The sequence below is a fragment of the Sus scrofa genome, chromosome 1 (assembly GCF_054392235.1).
Source record: "Sus scrofa isolate SSC_HxYL_T2T_F1_AM1 chromosome 1, Sscrofa_HxYL_maternal_Yorkshire_Landrace_v2.0, whole genome shotgun sequence".
Classification (NCBI taxonomy): domain Eukaryota; kingdom Metazoa; phylum Chordata; class Mammalia; order Artiodactyla; family Suidae; genus Sus; species Sus scrofa.
Window position 1 is genome coordinate 14,194,665 of NC_139383.1, and position 19,682 is coordinate 14,214,346.

The window sequence follows — 19,682 nt, forward strand, 5'->3', positions numbered from 1 at the left end:
GATACCAAGTTAATTTTTAAGCATATTTAAAATATTTCACTGTAGAGTTCAAACACAGCGGCTCGTTAAACATTTTAAATAAGATGGGTATATATTAGGTATAAGGACTCCCTAAAAGGAAAAGTACTTAACAACTTGAATGATATGCAAGGCAGTTTGTGGATGTTCCTTCCGATATAGTTAGATTTTTTTTTTTTAAGAATAGTCGTGATGCCCATAACCCGAGGTTGTTATAATTAAGCAAGGAAATTACCTTTAATCATAGATTCTCAAGATAAAAATATCATAAAATAGCCCTGATGTTACCCAACCTCTCTCTCCTTCACCCCAACTCTCCCAAGTTGTTTCACGGGCAAATCAATACTAAATCCATCGGCCAGAAATTTCTACCAAGTGGTAGTTGAATCTTTTCTTTTTGGACTCTGGCAAGGTCACCGAATTTATTTGCACCCTCCCTCTCCTTTGGCAGTTGTTTTGTTGTTGGCCAATTTCAACCCTTCCAGAGCTTATTCTTATATTGAATTAAAATGTATCCCCTGAAACTTGTCCCCTGTAGCTTAACTGTTTGAGTCGCATAGAATGAGTCTAAATAATCCTCCAGAATTATCTGTTTTTCCTAATCTTTCCTGCTTATGTCCTGAAACAATGAAAAAAATCACCTAAGAAGAATTCATGACATTGTCATTTGGATGTTTTTTCTTAACCGTGTTTGACGTATCAGGAAAATTAAAATTCAGATATTTAATATTGGAATTCCTTGGTGGCCTAGCAGTTAACAGATTCAGCATTGTCACTGCTGTAGCTCAGGTTCGATCCCTTGGCCCAGGAATTTTCACATGCTGTGAGCACAGCCAGAAGAAATAAAACTAAGTAAAATACAATATTCAATATAATTCTTTAAAATGCTAAATTTATTTCAGGGGCGCTGTATTGCTTTTCCTTTGCTTTTCATCAAGGATAACTGTTGCTATCAACTTTATGATGGGTTTAAATGTTTTTTTCCTATGATTCTCTTACCCACACTGTCCTTGGCGGTAAATTTTATTAGCCAATGGCGCCTTTCTGGTCATGGGAGTCTCAGAATTCCATTTCTGACTCCTGTTCTGATTTCAAATTTTTATGCTTTACTTCAGAAAGTAATAGCCTCTTGGCCTGTCGTTGTGTATATGGTAAATTTAATATCCTCTACATGGTTTCTCTAAATATGTATCTGAGAATTACTTCATGTCCATGTGAGCAATAAAAAAATTACACGAGATTTGTGCTCCCTAGGCCTTCCAGCAGGAAATTTCCCTGAACCACAGTAAGATCGAGCAGATAATTGCCCAAGGAGAGCAGCTGATAGAAAAGAGCGAACCCCTGGACGCGGCGGTCATTGAAGAGGAGCTGGATGAACTCCGGCGTTACTGCCAGGAGGTCTTCGGGCGCGTGGAAAGATACCATAAGAAACTGATTCGCCTGCCCGTATGTGATGGTGTTTTTTCATTGGCATTAAGTCTACGGAGAATTAATAATGTGGGCTTAGGGAGCATCGCTTCGTGGGTAAGAGCCCAGACTCTGGGTCAGAGAGCCTGAGTTCCAGCCCCAGCTCTGACGCGTGTTGGCTACGTAAGCTTGGCAAGCGTGCCTGAGTTTCCTCGTTCGTAAATAACAGTACCTTCCTCGTAGAAAGGTTGGGCCTGGAGTTCCTGTCGTGGCGCAGTGGTTAACGAATCTGACTAGGAACCATGAGGTTGTGGGTTCAATCCCTGGCCTTGCTCAGTGGGTTAAGGATCTGGCGTGGCTGTGAGCTGTGGTGTAGGTTGCAGACGTGGCTTGGATCCCTCGTTGCTGTGGCTCTGATTTTTTTTTTTTTTCAGTAATTCCCTTTTGTTCCTAAATTGTGCCGTTCTGTACGTATTGTGTTGCAGGCTTGCCTTTATTTACATTATTTTATTGCATCTTCTATCAATTCTTTGCAGTAGGTCTGTTTCCATTTTACCAGTGCTAAAAGTTGAGAATTTACTAGATTAATGTATAAGACATTTTAAAAAATTGATCAGAAGATACTTATTTGATGATAGAAGTTTAAAGTTACCCCCACCGTGGTAGGATAAGGTGCTGAGACTTGGCGGGAGGCAGAACACAGCGCGGTAGGGGGGTCAGCTGACCGCTGTGATAACGGGGCTGGCCTGACTGCATTTCCAGCTCCCAGACGATGAGCACGACCTCTCTGACCAGGAGCTGGAGCTGGCTGAGGCTGAGGCTCTGTCCGACCTCCACTGGCGAGACACCCCCGCGGACAGCGTGCTCTCCCCGCCACCTTCTTCCAACCCCTCCCTCTCACTCGCCCAGCCCCTCCGGAGCGAGAGGTCCGGGAGAGACACCCCGGCCAGTGTGGACTCCATCCCTCTGGAGTGGGACCATGACTATGACCTCAGCCGTGACCTGGAGTCTGCTGTGTCCAGAACGCTGCCCTCTGAGGACGAAGAGGGCCAGGAGGAGAAAGATTTCTACCTCAGGGGAGCCGTTGGCCTCTCAGGTAGGGAAGAGCCCCTCCTATATGCTGGCTTGAAAGAAAATAAAAAAGAAGGGGTACTGGAGTTCCTATTGTGGCTCAGTGGGCTAAGGATCCAGCATTGCTGCAAGCTGCAGCATAGGTCGCAGGTGCAGCCCAGATCCAGTATTGCTGTGGCTATAGCGTGGGCCTGCGGCTCTGATTCAACCCCTAGCGCAGGAATTTCCATATGCCGCAGATGCAGCCATAAAAAGAAAAAAAAAAAAGAATGGATCCTGTACTGGAAATCCATATGCTAAGCAGAATCATCTTCCTTCTCCCGTTAGGGAAATTGTACATAATAGAATAATTGGTTATTAATGTGATTCGCAAATACAAAATTGGCACGGCCACTGATTTATCACACATATCCTTACGTTCTTAGCACTGGACAAGCAATTTATAAGTACTGGAAACACACAGTTCCTTTTCTTCTCAAAGAGCTTACACTCTAGTTTGGTGCACAGACCAATAAGAAAGGGCTTTGTGAAGTGTTTGGCGCTAGGATAGCAGTGTACGCACGGTGGGTAGGGGCACAGCCAAGGGGTGACTAACCCAGGGCTTTGAGAAGCTTTAGGCAAGAGGCTTAAGCTGAGACTTGAAGGCTGACTAGGAGTTGGCCAGGAGGACACAGCTATGTTCAGAGGGAGAAAGAAGAGGATGCCCATCTCGCCTGTATGATTAGCCCTAGTGCTTTTGGTCACCTGCAGTTTGTCCAGAGATCAGGCTGTAGACAGGGAGGTATGGAGTGAACAAGTCGAAAGCCAAACTAGGACCTGGTCATAAATATGCAGCTTACTTATCATGGAAAGGAGCTTGGCTTTCATCACAGAGGAGTTCCTGTTGTGGCTCGGCAGTAACGAACCCTACTAGTATGCATGAGGATGTAGTTTGATCCCTGGCCTCGCTCAGTGGGTTAAGGATCTGGTGTTGCCATGAGCTGCAGTGTAGGTTGCAGACATGGATCAGATCTGGCGTTGCAGTGGCTGTGGCGTAGGGTGGCAGCAACAGTTCCAATTAGACCTCTAGCCTGGGAACTTCCATATGCCAAGGGTGTGGCCCTAAAAAGCCAAAAAAAAAGACAAAATAAAGTACATGGTTCACATAATTTCTATTGGACAGCCTTGCTCTAGAACCTGTCGTGGTTAAAATACCAGTTAGGCTGCTACTACCTGTAGAAACTTGGATGAGTAACTTAATTCCTCTGGATCTCCCTTTACTCATCAATAAAGTGAGAACAGCACTTCCAAGCACCCTGTAGGGTTTCTGGGAGGGTAAATGAGTGCTTAGAACAGCATCTGGCTCATAAAACACTCTCAATCACTGTGAACTCTTTATGATTTATTTGAGGGAGCCCTTAGTGAGCAGGTTCAGACCCCCTCCATATGGTCAAGAGTTATCTGTTAAGATTGACTAACTTCCTTTTTTTCCCCCAGGAAAGTTATTTTCCTGCCATCAGGGAATCAAGGTTCGCAGCCCTAGCTGTCAACTTAGACTGTGCTCTTTTTGCAGATGTAATGATCCCTGAAAGTCCTGAGGCCTATATTAAACTCACAGAAAGTGCCATCAGAAATACCTCTGGTAGGCACCCAAAGCCAAAGCAAACCTCTCTCCCTCACCCGTAACAAACTCCCTTCTCTCTTAGCACATCTGCTGTACCTCTCACAGCTTTGTGCCACAAGCATGTTAAGGCAGAACCTGCCTGCCTCACTGCTGTCTCAGAAACACAGACCCAACATGTGTGGTCGAGCCACACCCAGAATAAGATTTCAGGAAGCGGGTGCGATGAGACAACTGCTTAACTCGTTACACGGTAACCAGGCTCAGCGAGTGTAGACGGATGATGCCCATTAACAGCAGGAAATAGAAAGGACACACTGGTCTGAGTGTTTGTCCTCGTGCCCTGCTTGGTTGTAGCAGCCTTGACCTCATGACTTCAAGGGCTTGCAGACCCACTTCTAGCTGGGGAATCAGGCTCAGGGCGCCGGTCCCCAGTCCACCAGCCTGTGTGTGTGTGTATGTGACCCGCTGTTCATCCTCCTGATCTCGGAGGCCACATATAAGACCAGGGGTGAAATCAGATATTCAGCGCTAGAAAATTATACTGTAGTCTCATCGGTCTTACCGCATAAAATAATTTGAGATGAAAATCTGTTCCACAGTGAAGACGTGGATTTTCCTTTAAGGACAGAACTATTCCCGAATTAAGGGTTAAAGAAAGGAGAATGGATCTAGTTTTGCTTAACGTTGCACTTAACAAACTGTGGTTCAGGATCAGTGATTTGGAGGCCAGAGGAGAGAATAGAACTTGGTGATAGGATATTGAATTGTGAGGTTGTTAGTTTACACTGAAGTTTTTGTAAAAAAGCAAGAGAGCAGGAAGTATAGTAGCATTACTGAAAGGGTGACAGCCTAAGTGCTTCCCAGTAAGAGAGCTCTTCTAGGTGTCTTTAGAAGGTCTTTTTTCCAAAAATAATAATAATAATAAAGCTTACTAATATTTATGCTTCTCTCACCCTGTACTACCTTAACTCTGATGATCCGTGCTTCTGTTGAGTTCAAAGACTGTAATACACACACACACACACACACACACTCGTGCACGAGCGTGTGCTAATTTTGCAAAAAGACATCACACCTCTCAAGGGGGATGAGCCAGGAGTTCCGGCTGTGAGTAAGAGTGTCCCTGGCTGGAAATGCTGAAGTCTTAGCTTTCTTCCTGGTTTTGTTTCAGGTGTTTAACAAAGGCAAATCCTTGCTAGTTTCTCCACACATACCTATCCTGAGCTGGTCATTTCTCAGGTAACTCGAGGTCCTGCCTTAAGCAAATGACACAGCCACCTGGGACTTCAGCAGCACTATCTTCCACTGAAGATTCTGCCGAAAGGAAAGTTAGAGAGTGTGTCTTTTTTTCTGTCTGATAAGTGCCTGCAGAGGGAGGATGAGAAGTAGCTGCCTCCTAGTTACTGGGGAGCAGAAGGCACTTCCTGAGGTTTTTAGAAAGACCCTCTTCAGCTCACAGCATGCAGATTCTTAGGGGATGAGCCGAAGAGGGAGCAGACACTCAGGCTGTTAGAACCCACTGCAGGCTTCCTTTGCAACACCCAGTCTGCTTGGACTCCTGGTCAAGCACACTCATTGGTCTGCTAACCCCCCAGCACGCCGGTACTAAATATGCTTTATGATTAGCCGCACACGTGCCGTCTCTCTCCTGCCTTAGCTGTCGAATTTCTTAAGCGTCCCCTTGAATGTCAAGCTTGTAACAGTTCTCATGGTTGACCCTGCAGGGGATCCCAGCGCCTTAGAGTCGCAGATCCGACAGCTGGGCAAAGCCCTGGATGACAGCCGCTTTCCGATGCTTCCTGCGGAGACTGCCCTCCGCAGCAAGACCCCCCCAGGACCGGAGCTAGACTCCAGCTACAGAGGTTACGTGAGTATCCAGACCTCGTGATCCTGACACATGCCTGGCAATCACAGTTGTGTGACAAAGAACGGTGCGTCTGTGGCTTGAAGGCTGGGTGAGCCCTCCACATATCACGCTGCCCTTGACCTCATGGACATGCGGGTGCAAAGCAAAGCCCTATTAGCAGGTTGCCTTTTGAGCAGAACTGGTCTGCGCTCAGACCCACTGATCTGCCGTAATCACCAGCCTGTTCCTTTACATGGAGAACCGAGTGAATCCCTTTCATGGCAAGCAACAAGATGCTTTGGCTCCAGAAAGCGATTAGGCATTTTTCCAAATTCAGCTAATGATTTTTCTGACCAAGGTTATCCTTGGAGCAGCAGATTTTAGCAGGTAGAAGTTTTTTAGTTCTTTTTCTCGGTGTGTTGATTCACTTGATGATCTTGGGACCTTTTTTTTTTTTTTTTTTAATCTTCTGTTGTTTGTATGCTCATTCTGGAGAAAACAATTCTGACCAACAAGAGAGATTTAGGGGAAAAGATGGCAAGAGGTTGTGTGTATTACCAGTTCCATTTTCAAAGCTTTTAGTAAAGTATGTAATAACTTTATTCACTCTGCTCAGGTAATTGGACCACATAACTTTTTCTCAGAGAATTACCTGTTTTCCTGCACATACTTAAGCAAGAGGATTTGAAGGGAAATCTCTTCCATGCCTCTTCACGTTTCATTTCACACCCCAAAGATTGCTTAGTAAAAAGCAGAGAAAAATGAATTTCCCTAAACGTAACGACAACTCACACATACTGCTTTTTTTGAAGCCACAGGAGGGGACCATACTGGTTTTATGGGCTGACGTTAATATTTTCACAATCACAGAAGACTCATTCATCATCAGTTGACTTCCTGTCCAGTTTGGGCTGTTATATTACCTTCTATTAGAGTAAAACCTCTTTTTTAAAAATGTAACATAGTTTCACAATGACTGTGCTGACATCCCTGAGATTATACCTAACACCAATCCAAAGCAAAGTAACTTAATAGCAATGTGATTTGTAAACGGCTTTGAAAGAAAAAGTTCTGATCAGGATGGCTTGAAATGATTTGTTCTTTTAATCTTTGAATACTGTGCAGGATATTTAACATGGACTTGGAAACTTTTCTTTTGATGTTAGAATTAATTCCCTTAGTACCTATTAAACATTGCTGAAATTTTTGCATGAAACAGCTGGCTTTTGTACTGTTTTATTCTTTTAAGTATTTTAATTATTTAATGAAGAAATTATTCCCTTGAGATATGTGGTAATATTACTGTTCCCACACTTCAGTTTAAGAAAAAGGAAGCAACTTGCCAAAAACTAGATATTGGATTGCCAGCTGAGGGCTCTGTGTGTTAAATCCCAGATTGGTTTAGTCTGTTTTGATTCATAGATCTAAAAGAAATGCTGAGGACTGATGCAAAGCCACATGTGCAAATTGTATCTTCAAGGCTTCGCTTCATGTAAATATGAATGTGTCACATGTTTAAGAAGCCTGTTCTTGACCTTGACTTTCTTTTTTCAGCAGCGTGGCTTACTCTTTACAGAGATGTAGCATACAGCCCCTGTCCTTTTTGAAGTCCAAAGATATTTTCCCCGGGAGTTCTTACACATGTGACAATTTGAGAACTTTGTGATGGGGGCGGGGGGCTGTTTTTTGTGTCTAAACAGATGAAGCTTCTGGGCGAATGCAGCGGCAGTATAGACTCCGTGAAGAGACTGGAACACAAGCTGGCAGAGGAGGAGCAGCATTTTCCCGGCTTTGTTAACCTGAACAGCACTGAATCCCAAACAGCTGGTGAGTGGGTTGGGCTCCATTAAGACAGAGAGACATAGAAGGTCCGCAGACACCTTGCTGCTCCCAAGTCCACTGTGCTGCTTACCTCGTTCTGTAGGATTCGATCCTGAGAACTTTCCTCCGTGTTACAGTGACCTCTGGGGACAGAGGGAGGAGGTGAAGAGCATCGCAGTGTTTTTTTCCCATGTCCCATTTATTTTAAGGCACCATTTCTCATCACTAGTCAAGAGTCTTGTATGTATGCACTCAGAGTTGTATTGCAGAAAAACCAAGACTTTTCTTGTTATCTTTACCCACTTTAATGCTTATTGCTTCATAAAGTTCTCTACAGTGTTAAATCTTATGTAGCTATTTTTTTCTTTTTCTTTTTTTTTTGCTCCCTCATCATGAAAAATGCTGGTGGGGGAGTTCCCACTGTAGTGCAGTCGGTTACGAATCCAACTGCAGAGGCACAGTCGGTTAAAAAAACCCCAGTGTTGTCGAAGCTGCATTGTAGTTTGCACCTGCAGCTGGGATTCAATCCCTGGCCCAGGAGCTTCCATATGCCTCCAGTGCAGCATTAAAAAAAAAAAAAAATGCAGATGGGAAAAACACAGCCATCATACTGTTATTGACAGCTGACAACAGAAAGGCCCAGGGGCGTTGCTTTCTCTCTGTTGCTGTTTTAAACTTGGCCACCCATGTGCGATTCTGGCATTTCCTCCACATTCCACACGGAGGGAAATCCCTCGCTATCCTCTGTGCGTCCTGTCTCGCCAGGTGTGATTGACCGCTGGGAGCTCCTCCAGGCCCAGGCCCTGAGCAAGGAGCTGAGGATGAAGCAGAACCCCCAGAGGCGGCAGCAGTTCGACTCGGACCTGAACAGCCTCCTGGCCTGGCTGAGGGAGACGGAGGAGGAACTGGAACAGCTCCAGCGCCTGCAGCTCAGCACCGACATTCAGTCCATCGCACTCCAAATCCAAAAGCTCAAGGTAGCCGCCCTCAGCCTTTCCCGCCGCTGCCAGACACACAGCTGCCACGGGGAATGTGGGTCAGAGGAAACCGCTAGTCCTCGCTGTTCTGCAGCCACGGGGGTGTGGACTCGAACGCTCCCCCTGCCATCATCCCACAGCAGAGGCCTTGTAGGAGGGCTTGGACGTCCTGAGAGATGGACTCCTTTGCAGAACCAGCCCTGTGAAAATAATCATGATTTAAAGAATTGGCATTTAAGAAAATGTCATGAAAATGTTGAAACCGATGAAAGTGTCACGAAACGTCCAGGTACCTCTAGGACCTACTTAACCTCTTTTAAGGGAAATACAGATGCATCCAGGTCCTGCAGGTTCCCAGCTAGGGCTGGAGAGAAGTAGTGCCCCTGCCAGATCGTTTCTGTGTAAGTTTGTGGAGACCTCATGAAGCCACTTGACCTTCTGGAATCAGCAGAACTTCTGAAATAGATTATAACAGTGGCAGAAGCGATTTTCACTGTAATGAATCCAACAAAACAAAACCCCGTGGCGTCATTGTGGGAAAACAGCTGACATTTGCATTCAGTCGATTTGGGCCTGGCTGGCCCATGCACACAGCGGTGTTTCCTCAACCCTTTCTCTACACCTTAAAGCCCTCCTCAGCCCCGCTAGTGAAACGCACGGATATGAGGAGACTTTTGTAAGCAGAGGATGGAGAGCTCAGTTTTCTTCTTAAAAGCTCTCTTGGTCTTGTCTTTTTGTTTGGAGAGCATCAAGCTGCCCTCTTCCTCAGAGCAGGGCTACCGGGCCCTCCCAGCTCAAAGATGAAGCACGCTGCCTTTGTGTCTCCCTGGTTTCCACGTATGCTGTTTCTTTCGGGGTGCTGTTTTCTTTGGGGGTGATGTTTCGAGGCTCGTGTTAGGTGTTTTACATTTTCAAACAGTGAAGTGAGTCTTCCCCACAGATGCCCCAGCTTCTTAGAGAGTAGCATCCGCATCAGCCCCACCCATTTCAGGATGAAGCAGCAGCTGGGAGATACAATTTATGTTATCTGGATTACTAAGTGCATTTTCCTCTGGCGTGCTTAAATTACGTTAGTCTCTCTCCGAGAAAGTGTAAGGCACTCTTGCTTTATATAACCAGATCCCTTAACAAGCTGATGAAGCAAGTGCTGGCCGGAGTCTGAGACCTAAGAGAGATTAGAGTGGAAAAATGAGACCTTGAATGGCAGCCTGTGTGATAAAAACAAAACAAAACATAACAAAAAACCCACTCTCTATTGCACCCCTTCCTGCTCCTTCCTGTTTTCTGAGGATAAATCTGTGGAATAACCGAATGCTTTCTACAACATCTCTTGAGCTTATACTGTCTCTGTGGGTGAATCCATATACAGCGTGTTAAGAATCCATGGAAGGAGTTCCCGTCATGGCTCAGTGGTTAATGAGTCCAACTAGGAACCATGAGGTTTCGGGTTCGATCCCTGGCCTTGCTCAGTGGGTTAAGGATCTGGTGTGGCTGTGGCTGTGGCGTAGGCTGGCGGCTACAGCTCTGATTCGACCCCTAGCCTGGGAACCATGGATGCCACAGGAGTGGCCCTAGAAAAGGCAAAAAGACCAACAAAAAAAAAAAAGAATCCATGGAAAAGTGAAAATTTCAGACCAATTGGACACATAACAGAAATGAGGAGAAATTATAAGAAAATGTAGCCTGGGTGGATGTGATTTTTGGATCCCCCAGCTTACCTTGATTTTGGAGTATTTAAACAGTACCCAGATACTCAATTATTAATATATAACCTTGCACTCAGGTTCTTGGAATTTAGCTTTATGCAAAAAAAAACAAATCAGTCACAGTTTTTTGTTTGTTTTGGGGGGGGTTGGTCTTTTTTTGTCTTTCAGGGCCACACCTACGGCATTTGGAGGTTCCCAGGCTAGGAGTCGAATTGGAGCTATAGCCGCCAGCCTACACCACAGCCACAGCAACGCCGGATCCCGGCCACGTCTGCGACCTACATCACAGCTCACGGCAATGCCGGACCCTTAACCCACTGAACGAAGCCAGGGATCAAACCCGCATCCTCATGGATGTTAGTCAGGTTCCCGAACCTCTGAGCCAGGACGGGAACTCCAGTCACCTGGTTTTGTGCGTGTGTGTGGAATCAAACTAAACTGGTTAGCGGATAAAATACAGTTCATTCTCTTTACCATCACAAAGACCTGGCCTATGGCAGAGGCGGTGTTCTCAGCCTGTGGACCACTAACTTTTGGTGCCCTAGAGCCAGAACAGCTGGTGGCCAGGGCCTGGGAATCTGCTTTCTTATCGAGCTTGGCATTTCATTCATATGCACACAACATTGATGAATAGCCTTAGTCTAGTGAAATGGAATTCCTGCACTAGAGGAATTTCAGAGTAGCTGAGTCTATGACTTGACTTATCAAGATCACTAAAGAGCACATTTCCTGCTGCTCAGAACTTCTGGACCAGCTTTGGTATGGTGTGGTTTGTTGTTGAACTCCCACGCTGGGGATTGAGTTTATCATACCCTTTAGTTCATTGTGCGGAGTCCTTGTGGCTTCCCGTACAGTTCCTCTTAATTTTATTCATCTATCCCTCCCCCCCACTCCCAGACTGTTTTTTAATCCTCACTCCCCAAGTCAATGGCACCCTTTCTGAAAGTTTAATATGTCTTCTTTTTTTCATATGTAGTCATGAAAAATGTGAATCTGTGTGTGTGTGCACATCTATTTTAAGTTACATAAATGCAGAGTTCCCATTGTGGCTTAGCATAAGGAGCCCGACTAGTGTCCATGAGGATTCAGGTTCGATCCCTGTCCTTGATCAGTGGGTTAAGGATCTGGTGTTGCTGCAAGCTGTGGCGTAGGTTGCAGATGCGGCTTGGATCCTACATTGCTGTGGCTGTGGTGTAGGCTGGCAGCTGCAGCTCCAATTCGACCCCTAGCCTGGGGACCTCCATATGCTGCGTGTGCAGTCTTGAAAAGCATAAATTCAAAATAAATAAATAAATGACATAAATGCTATCGTGTTACACCCACCATTCTGCTTTTGACTCTTCTACTTTATGTCATCTTTTCTTAAGATCCATCCTTGTCATCAAGTGTGCATCTGATCCATCCCTTTTAACTGCAGTGTGGTTCCCGGCGCTGAGCACCCTCTGTGTCTTATCTAGCCATCCTGCTAAGGCCGTGTGAATTAGTGGATCTTTTAATTTGGGTGGAGCATTTCCAAAGGTCTCTAGACTATTTTCTTTCATGTTTATCTTGTTAGTTTCCTTGTTCGATCATTCTCTTTTCTCTGCACAGGAGCTACAGAAAGCCGTGGACCACCGGAAAGCCATCATCCTCTCCATCAATCTCTGCAGCTCTGAGTTCACTCAGACTGGCAGTGAGGAGAGCCAGGACCTGCAGGATCGCTTGTCCCAGATGAATGGGCGCTGGGACCATGTGTGCTCCCTGCTGGAGGAGTGGCGGGGCCTTCTCCAGGATGCACTGATGCAGTGTCAGGTCTGTGGAGCTTTGGGCATGATCCAGAGTCCAGCATTTCCAGAGTAGCTGAGTCTATGACTTGACTTATCAAGATCACTAAAGAGGTGCAGTTACCCCCCGAAGTCAGTATTTGAGTGAGATAACCTTGTGCTCAAGGTGTTCGTTTTACTGGAGAATCTGTACATGTGACCAGAAGTTCAAAGCCACAAGAGCCCATCTTCCTTACAGCTGGCAAGAGACTCTTCTCACAAGTTTGTCTCATCCTCACTATTCCTCCTTCAACTCATTCATTCCATTCATTCATTCATTCAACAGATACTTTCTGAGCCCATAGGAAGACTTTTTTTTTTTTTTTTTTGTCTTTTTGCCTTTTCTAGGGCCTCTCCCGCGGCATATGGAGGTTCCCAGGCTAGGGGTCGAATCTGGAGGTGTAGCTGCTGGCCTGAGCCACAGTCACAGCAACACGGAATCCAAGCCGTGTCTGCAACCTACACCACAGCTCATGGCAACACCAGATCCTTAACCCACTGAGCAAGGCCAAGGATCGAACGTGAAACCTCATGGTTCCTAGTCAGATTCGTTAACCATGAGCCATGATGGGAACTCTGGAAGACATTTCTTAAACATCCAAGTGAGCGTTACAAATATTTACCCATCCATTCAAACCACAATTATCTGCCGAGTGTTTACAGCCTGAAAGATCGTGCATGAAGCATTCAGGATACAGCATGGCCTCAACTTTGGTTGGGGAAGCAGACAATAAAAATGCCCATAAATGCTTAACCAAGATACTTACAGACGCTAATGATAAGAGCACCCAAACACAGCACTTTGGAAAGATGATCAGAGTTCGGAGGATGTTTGACTGACACTGGAAGGATGTTGCCATGAAGGAGATTGAGCAAATGGCAAATCCCAGAGGCAAGAAAGGGCTTAGTGTCCAAGGACAGAAAAGAGGCCAGTGACATCAGAGAGGAAGTCAGAGCAGAAGGAAGGGATGAAGAGGGTCAGCGGGGTGGTCGGGAACCAGATCATGCAGGGCTTTTTAGGTCCTGGTCAGGAGTTTGCATTGTAACCTGAGCAGGATGCTTTCCAGGCTTATATGTGCCTCAGCAGCAGGAGCTCCTTGAAAGCAGGTACCCAGGCTGTTGTTTCTCCTGCACTGCTTCCCAACACAGGGTCTTCCACATCTTAGCTCCTCCATAACTATCCCTTGAAAAAATGAACAAATGGATGCAAGGGGAGATGGGATTGAAGTTAGCCTTCAAAGATGGGGAGATTTGAATCCAAGGAGGAGAGAGAGGAGCAGAGGTGCTTACTTCCACGCTATGCAATATTCCTAGAAATTAGGTTGGTTTTTTTTGGATGCACCCACAGCACACGGAATTTCCTGGGGCCAGAGATGGAATTTGAACTGCAGCTGCAACCTACGCCACAGTTTCAGCAACTCTGGATCCTTAACCCACTGGGATGGGCCAGGGATCGAACCCATACCACTGCAAAGACAAAACCAGATCCTTAACCCTCTGCACCACATCAGGAACTCCATAAATTTTTTTCATGCAAATTTGTCTTATGTCTCAGGTTTCCCTCAAGTAGTAAGTGAGATGCTTTCGATAAGAACGTGAACTCAGAGCATTGCCACAGCACCTGTGCCTTCCTTAGAAAGAAGTTGTGTACAAGAGCTTAAAACTGATGGTAGAAATTATAAAGCATAGCCGTTTAAGCTGTGAAGGAAAGAAAAATATCTTATTAAGGGTGATTTTGTGCTCCATGTTTTTTTCCATAGGATTTCCATGAGATGAGTCATGGTTTGCTCCTTATGCTGGAGAACATCGACCGAAGGAAAAATGAAATTGTCCCTATTGATTCTCACCTTGACTCAGAGACCCTTCAGGACCATCACAAGCAGCTTACGGTAAGATGTGTGGACTCAGGGACCTCTCTAATTATGTTGAAAGTGATACTGTGAACTTACAAACCATTATAATCTCTTCGTCTTTCTTTACTCCTGATTTCCCATCTCTGTGAAGCACACGTGTGCCTAGAAGACACCATCTACTAGCTTTAGAATCTGCTTCTAAAGCCATTGCTCATCTAAAAATCTCAGATGAGGAGTTCCCATTGCGGCTCAGTGGTAAAGAACCTGACTAGTATCCATGAGGATGTGGGTTCGAAGCCTGGCCTCTCTCAGTGGATTATGTATCTGGCATTGCTGTGAGCTGTCGTGTAGGTTGCAGGCTCAGTTTGGATACTGTGTGGCTGTGGCCGTGGCGTAGGCAGGTAGCGCAGCTCAGATTCAAGCCCTAGCCTGGGAACTTCCATATGCTGAATGTGTGGCCCTTAAAAAGCAAAAATAAATTATATATATATATATATATCAGATGAAACTAAGACATCATTGAAAAGCAACTACATTTCAATAATTTAAAAAAAATCAAATAAAAATTTCAGATTGTTCTTCATCTTAATTAGCTTGTTGTTATCAAGGCAGCCCTTTGGTGAATTGCATTTATTTTGAATTTAAAACTGTATTTGTTGAATCTACATCCCAAAAGTATATTGGGTGGCTGATAATAAAAGGACATTAAAACTATTAAAATAGAGGAGTTTCCTTGTGGCACAGCAGGTTAAGAATCCGGCATTGTCACTGCAGCAACTTGGGTTGCTGCAGCAGCTTGGATTCAGACCCTGGCCCAGGAACCTCCATATGCTGCCAACACAGTCCAAAAATTTTAAAAGAATTTAAGTAGAGGCGATTAAGGCTTCTTAAGAAGAATTGAGTACATACCAGATTCAACATTAACCTGAGCACCAAGTTTTCTGAAAGCCAAGACGAAAGGGAAACATGATAACTTAAATGATTTTCATTGCCTAACAAAAAGAAAACATACCAGTTGTCAAGGAGCAAGACACTTTGGCTAGTAACTAAATTCAAAAGGAAATCTGCAAGATGTCTGTGTAGAGTCTCATACAAAGAACTTTGGACAATATACTGTGCAGTGTACTTAAGGGGTTTCATCGAAGATGAAGAAGCATATTTGAGTTCCATTAGGAGAAAATGATTTGCATTCTGTCTCTTTCTGCTTTTTAAAAAATGCTATTTCTTTAACATTTAACACACCCACTAACCTAACGCACAGAATTGGCAGCTTTTAGTTCAGTGCCATAAAGGTCTTAGAGGAAATAGTTCTGCAGCTGCATTTTTTCTGGACTTTTGACCTCAGACATTAAGTTACAAGTGATGTATCTTTTTAAAAATCTTGTATCTTTTTAAAATTCTTGTATCTTTTTAAAAATCTCGACTAGATATCAGAGTCTATACCTCAACGTACTTGAGTTTTCCTATGTTTATGTTCATGTTTTACTTTTCTTTTTAAAGGAATATGTTATCTCACTTGCACGATACTTTATATTTTAAATACATTGACATATATTCACCAGTATACTTCCTGTGAATCAGGCAGGATCAGTATCATCATTTTACCAAATGATGAGAAAACTGAGATCAGAAAGGATTGGGGGTCATATATATAGGTTGGATTTTTTTTTTCTTTTTTTTTTGGCAGAGGCAGGATTAGAACACAGGCCCTGACTGATCCCCAAAGGCCATGGGCCACCACACCCGTCCTTGTGTGCCTGCTCGCAGCAGTCTGAGACTCAGGCATAATTGTCCACTGAGCTAAAGTGATGCCACTCTGCACTTCTGGAACTTTCTCCAATTATGGAAAATTCTCAGAAAACCTCTTTCTTACTGTCTTCGTAGCAAATGAAACGTGAGCTGTTGGAATCTCAACTCAAAGTGGCCTCCCTGCAAGACATGTCGTGCCAGCTGTTGGTGAATGCTGAAGGCACAGACTGTTTAGAAGCCAAAGAAAAAGTCCACGTGATTGGAAATCGGCTCAAACTTCTCTTGAAGGAGGTCAGTCGTCATATCAAGGAGTCGGAGAAGCTATTAGACGTGTCAAGCAGTCAGCAGGTAAGGCTGGAAGTAGGCATTGCTGTGTAACATCTCTACAGGTGACCAAAGAAGCATCCTTAGAAGTTCCCATCGTGGTGTAGCAGAAACGAATCCGACTCGGAACCATGAGGTTGCAGGTTCGGTCCCTGTCCTTGCTCAGTGGGTTAACGATCCGGCGTTGCCGTGAGCTGTGGTGTAGGTCACAGACGCGGCTCGGATTCCGAGTTGCTGTGGCTCTGGTGTAGGCCGGCGGCTACAGCTCCGATTCAACCCCTAGCCTGGGAACCTCCATATGCCGCGGGAGCGGCCCAAGAAATAGCAACAACAACAACAACAATAACAACAACAAAAGACCAAAAAAAAAAAAAAAAAAAAAGAAAGAAAGAAAGACTGAAGACAGTGCTTGTCAGGATAGAGTGTCCTCTCTGTCACTGCTCCTCCAAGCCTGTCTCAAAATCAAAAAACAACTCAAAACCTTTTATCAGAGAGCACTGCTTTGGATCCCAGTACATCCCAAACCCTCCTATAGCTGTTACTGCTAATCTTATGACCACCACTGCTGTGCCGTTTTCTTTTACCCTGTTTATTTAGGAACTCCCGTGTTTTCAGTAACGCGGCCAGAATAGATCACAACCAGTTATTGCGTATGCGTTTCATATTCCGAAGACATGAATTCTCTTGACATCCGCGGCTGTTAAGGCATAGAAAATGTTCTCTGCTAACATTTTAGTTATGTTTGGTAATTTACTTATTTATTAAATCTGCATCGTGGTAGTATTGTTGATTTCAAGAAAGGCATTTGCAGGAGTTCCCCTTGTGGCTCAGCAGGTTAAGAACCCAACATAGTGCCCATTAGGATGCAGGTTCAATCCCTGGCCTCGCTCAGTGGGTTAAGGATCCTGCATTGCCACAAGCTGCAGCATAGGTCACAAACAAAGCTTGGATCTGGTGTTGCTGTGGCTGCGGTGTCGGCTGGCGGCTGCAGCTCCTATTCAACCCCTAGCCGAAGAACTTCCGTATGGCACAAGCGTGGCCATTAAAAAAAGAAAAAAAGAAAAACAAATGCATTTGCTGGTAAGACGTCAAACATTCATTTGTGAAATCATATTAAGAGCACACAAACACATTGCTTTTCTCTAAGCATGCAAGAGAAGGATCTCCTCCGATTAAGGGTGCCAGAAACAGTACAATTTCTCTGATGCCGAAAGATAAGCCCCTGAGGACTATCTTCTGTTTCTAATTCAAATGATTTGGTTTCGTTATGTCTGAGCACCTGCGGCTGCAAGGGAGATTCCTTCACCCTCTTGACTTCAGCTCATTCACATCCGTGTCATGAAGAAATAAACCCCAGGCAATCCAGTAATAACAAAGGGACACTTGTATTTTCCAGAAGGGCCAAGCCCACAGCCAGGAAAGCCCAAGACTCTAGGGTCTGTTCTCTCTGCAATGATCTGATTCTCTTTTCCCCAAGGAACGGTTTGCCTTTTATGAGGGATGGACGGCGAGGGGGTGGAAAATAACTCGCAGATTTACGAAAGCCATCGTGGCTCTGGGACACGGAGTCGTTGAAGAGAATCTGTTTTTCCCACTTAGGATCTGTCTTCCTGGTCTTCTGCTGATGAACTGGACACCTCGGGATCTGTGAGTCCTACGTCAGGAAGAAGTACCCCAAACCGACAGAGAACGGTAACTCTCCATGGTCATTGTCAGTGGGCCCATGGGAGGGCACGCTGCGGCATGACACTCCGTGTGCCTACCACAGGGTCGCAGGTTCTCCCCCTGCAAAGCAGGAGTCCCCGTGCAAAACGGGGTCATCCCACGGTGACACAGAGAAGCGCTGTTTCCTCAGGCCTGCCTCGCCCCCTCCCCACGGGCACGGAAAGAGCCGTTCTGTTTTGCACAAGAATCAGGGTCCAACGTGCGGTGGGTGTGCAGGGAGATGCATTATTTTTCTTGCTCCAAGGGCCATCTCTACACCAGGGCTCCCCTGTCCCTCGTCCCTTCAAACCACCACCGCCAAAGTCCACCTGAAAGAGGTAGGCTCCATGTAAAGCGATGCCTCAGCCAGACGTGGACCAAAGTGTGAGCGTCTCAGGAGACCATTGAACAAATTATAAAACCCGTGGAGGTTCCGTTGATTCTCAAACCAAGAAGCTCCCGAAGGTGGTCTTGAAGGTTGTCCACGATGGTCTCACCCCCCAGGGGGGCAGCAAACTCAAGATGCCCCACCTCCAAGGCCTGCTGGGGGCTGTCTCTCTGACACACAATGAGGAGGAGGAGACAGATGTGGCCCCTGCTACACTCTATACCTTGATTTCTCTGTGTAATTAGAAGCTTGTTTTTTGTTTTGTTATTTTTTATGTCCGGCTCTGTGATTATATTCATATTTTTTTTATCATTCCATTTCCCTTAGTTTTTAGAAGTATTGATTTCATTTGTACTTTTTTTGTTGTTATCAACACTTAAGTTCTATGCTGATAAATGTTATTATCTTTTTAGGATTTTTTTTTTTTTTATGCTACATTCGCTAGTTTCCTATAGATCCTAGTTGAAGAATGTGAAGGAATACTGGCTTTTCGAGTCCACTTTTAGCCAAATTTTAGTCAAATTTTACTTAACTTGAGTATGTGTTGGGTCCTCAGCATTTTACACAGACCAAGTTCACGTTGCTGTTATTTTTTTTGTCCACCGAGAACCTTAATCCTGTTCGAGCCTTCTAGAAGATGACAAAATTGTGTAACGTATGTTTGAAATACGTGGCATGGCATATTGAATTTCAGATTTATTGTAAGTAAATACACAGAGGCCTTTGCATAGCATGGAGTCATCTGTGTTTCTACGGTGAAACGTGGTGGAAAACATGCCCATTGCGGTGTGAACACCCAAAACGCCATTTGTCTTTCTTCAATGATGGCGTCTCTATTAGACGTAAATTGATTTCCCTTCTTCAGCCAAAGAAAAGCCAGTTTCCTTGATTCATGGGTACTGATCATTTCGTTTGATTTATATTTCCTTTGCTGCACTTTTAGTTTAATTTTCATCAGTAGCTTGTCTTTATTTGCCTGGACTGAACATTCTTCTTTCTTTACCCCTGTTCATTGCAAACAGCCACGAGGCAAATGTAGTCTCTCCCAGCCTGGACCCTCTGTCAACAGTCCACATAGCAGGTACCTTATTCTCCTGGTTTCCACACTGTTCTAGAACTTGAAGAGGATGATGAAACTTGTCCATGATTTAGGTAGGCATGTCTCTGGTCTGCCTCCGGGGAGCTGAGAATTCCCTCATTACCATCTGCACCCTTTCCTGGGAAATTGGAGGAGGCTTTTGAAGTGGAAAGTACAAGGTAATCTCAGCGCATAAAACATGTGGTCTCCACCAAAATTTCGTTTAACCATCCACGGACCGTGCAGTGCTTCGCATCCGAGGCAATTCTGTGTCTCACAAAGATCCTCTCAAACTGGTGGCCCAGTGCCGTTTGATTCATGGCAGAATTTTATCA

General features: G+C 44.9%; 1 protein-coding gene across 23 annotated transcripts in view; it reads left to right on the forward strand.

Moving 5' to 3' along the window:
• Nucleotides 1-19,682, forward strand: part of SYNE1 (spectrin repeat containing nuclear envelope protein 1) — a 486,694-nt gene that overhangs the window by 457,612 nt on the left and 9,400 nt on the right. For 15 of the 23 annotated variants that reach the window (XM_085023506.1, XM_085023534.1, XM_085023521.1 and 12 more), the window contains 11 exons: nucleotides 1,273-1,464; nucleotides 2,188-2,521; nucleotides 4,049-4,117; nucleotides 5,824-5,966; nucleotides 7,646-7,772; nucleotides 8,532-8,743; nucleotides 12,040-12,240; nucleotides 14,012-14,140; nucleotides 15,989-16,201; nucleotides 17,777-17,869; nucleotides 19,292-19,350. In XM_085023506.1, coding sequence (XP_084879632.1) covers nucleotides 1,273-1,464; nucleotides 2,188-2,521; nucleotides 4,049-4,117; nucleotides 5,824-5,966; nucleotides 7,646-7,772; nucleotides 8,532-8,743; nucleotides 12,040-12,240; nucleotides 14,012-14,140; nucleotides 15,989-16,201; nucleotides 17,777-17,869; nucleotides 19,292-19,350 — 1,772 coding nt within the window. The remainder of the gene's footprint in view (nucleotides 1-1,272; nucleotides 1,465-2,187; nucleotides 2,522-4,048; nucleotides 4,118-5,823; nucleotides 5,967-7,645; nucleotides 7,773-8,531; nucleotides 8,744-12,039; nucleotides 12,241-14,011; nucleotides 14,141-15,988; nucleotides 16,202-17,776; nucleotides 17,870-19,291; nucleotides 19,351-19,682) is intronic. The other 8 variants (XM_085023545.1, XM_085023555.1, XM_085023577.1 and 5 more) reach the window with 3 other exon arrangements.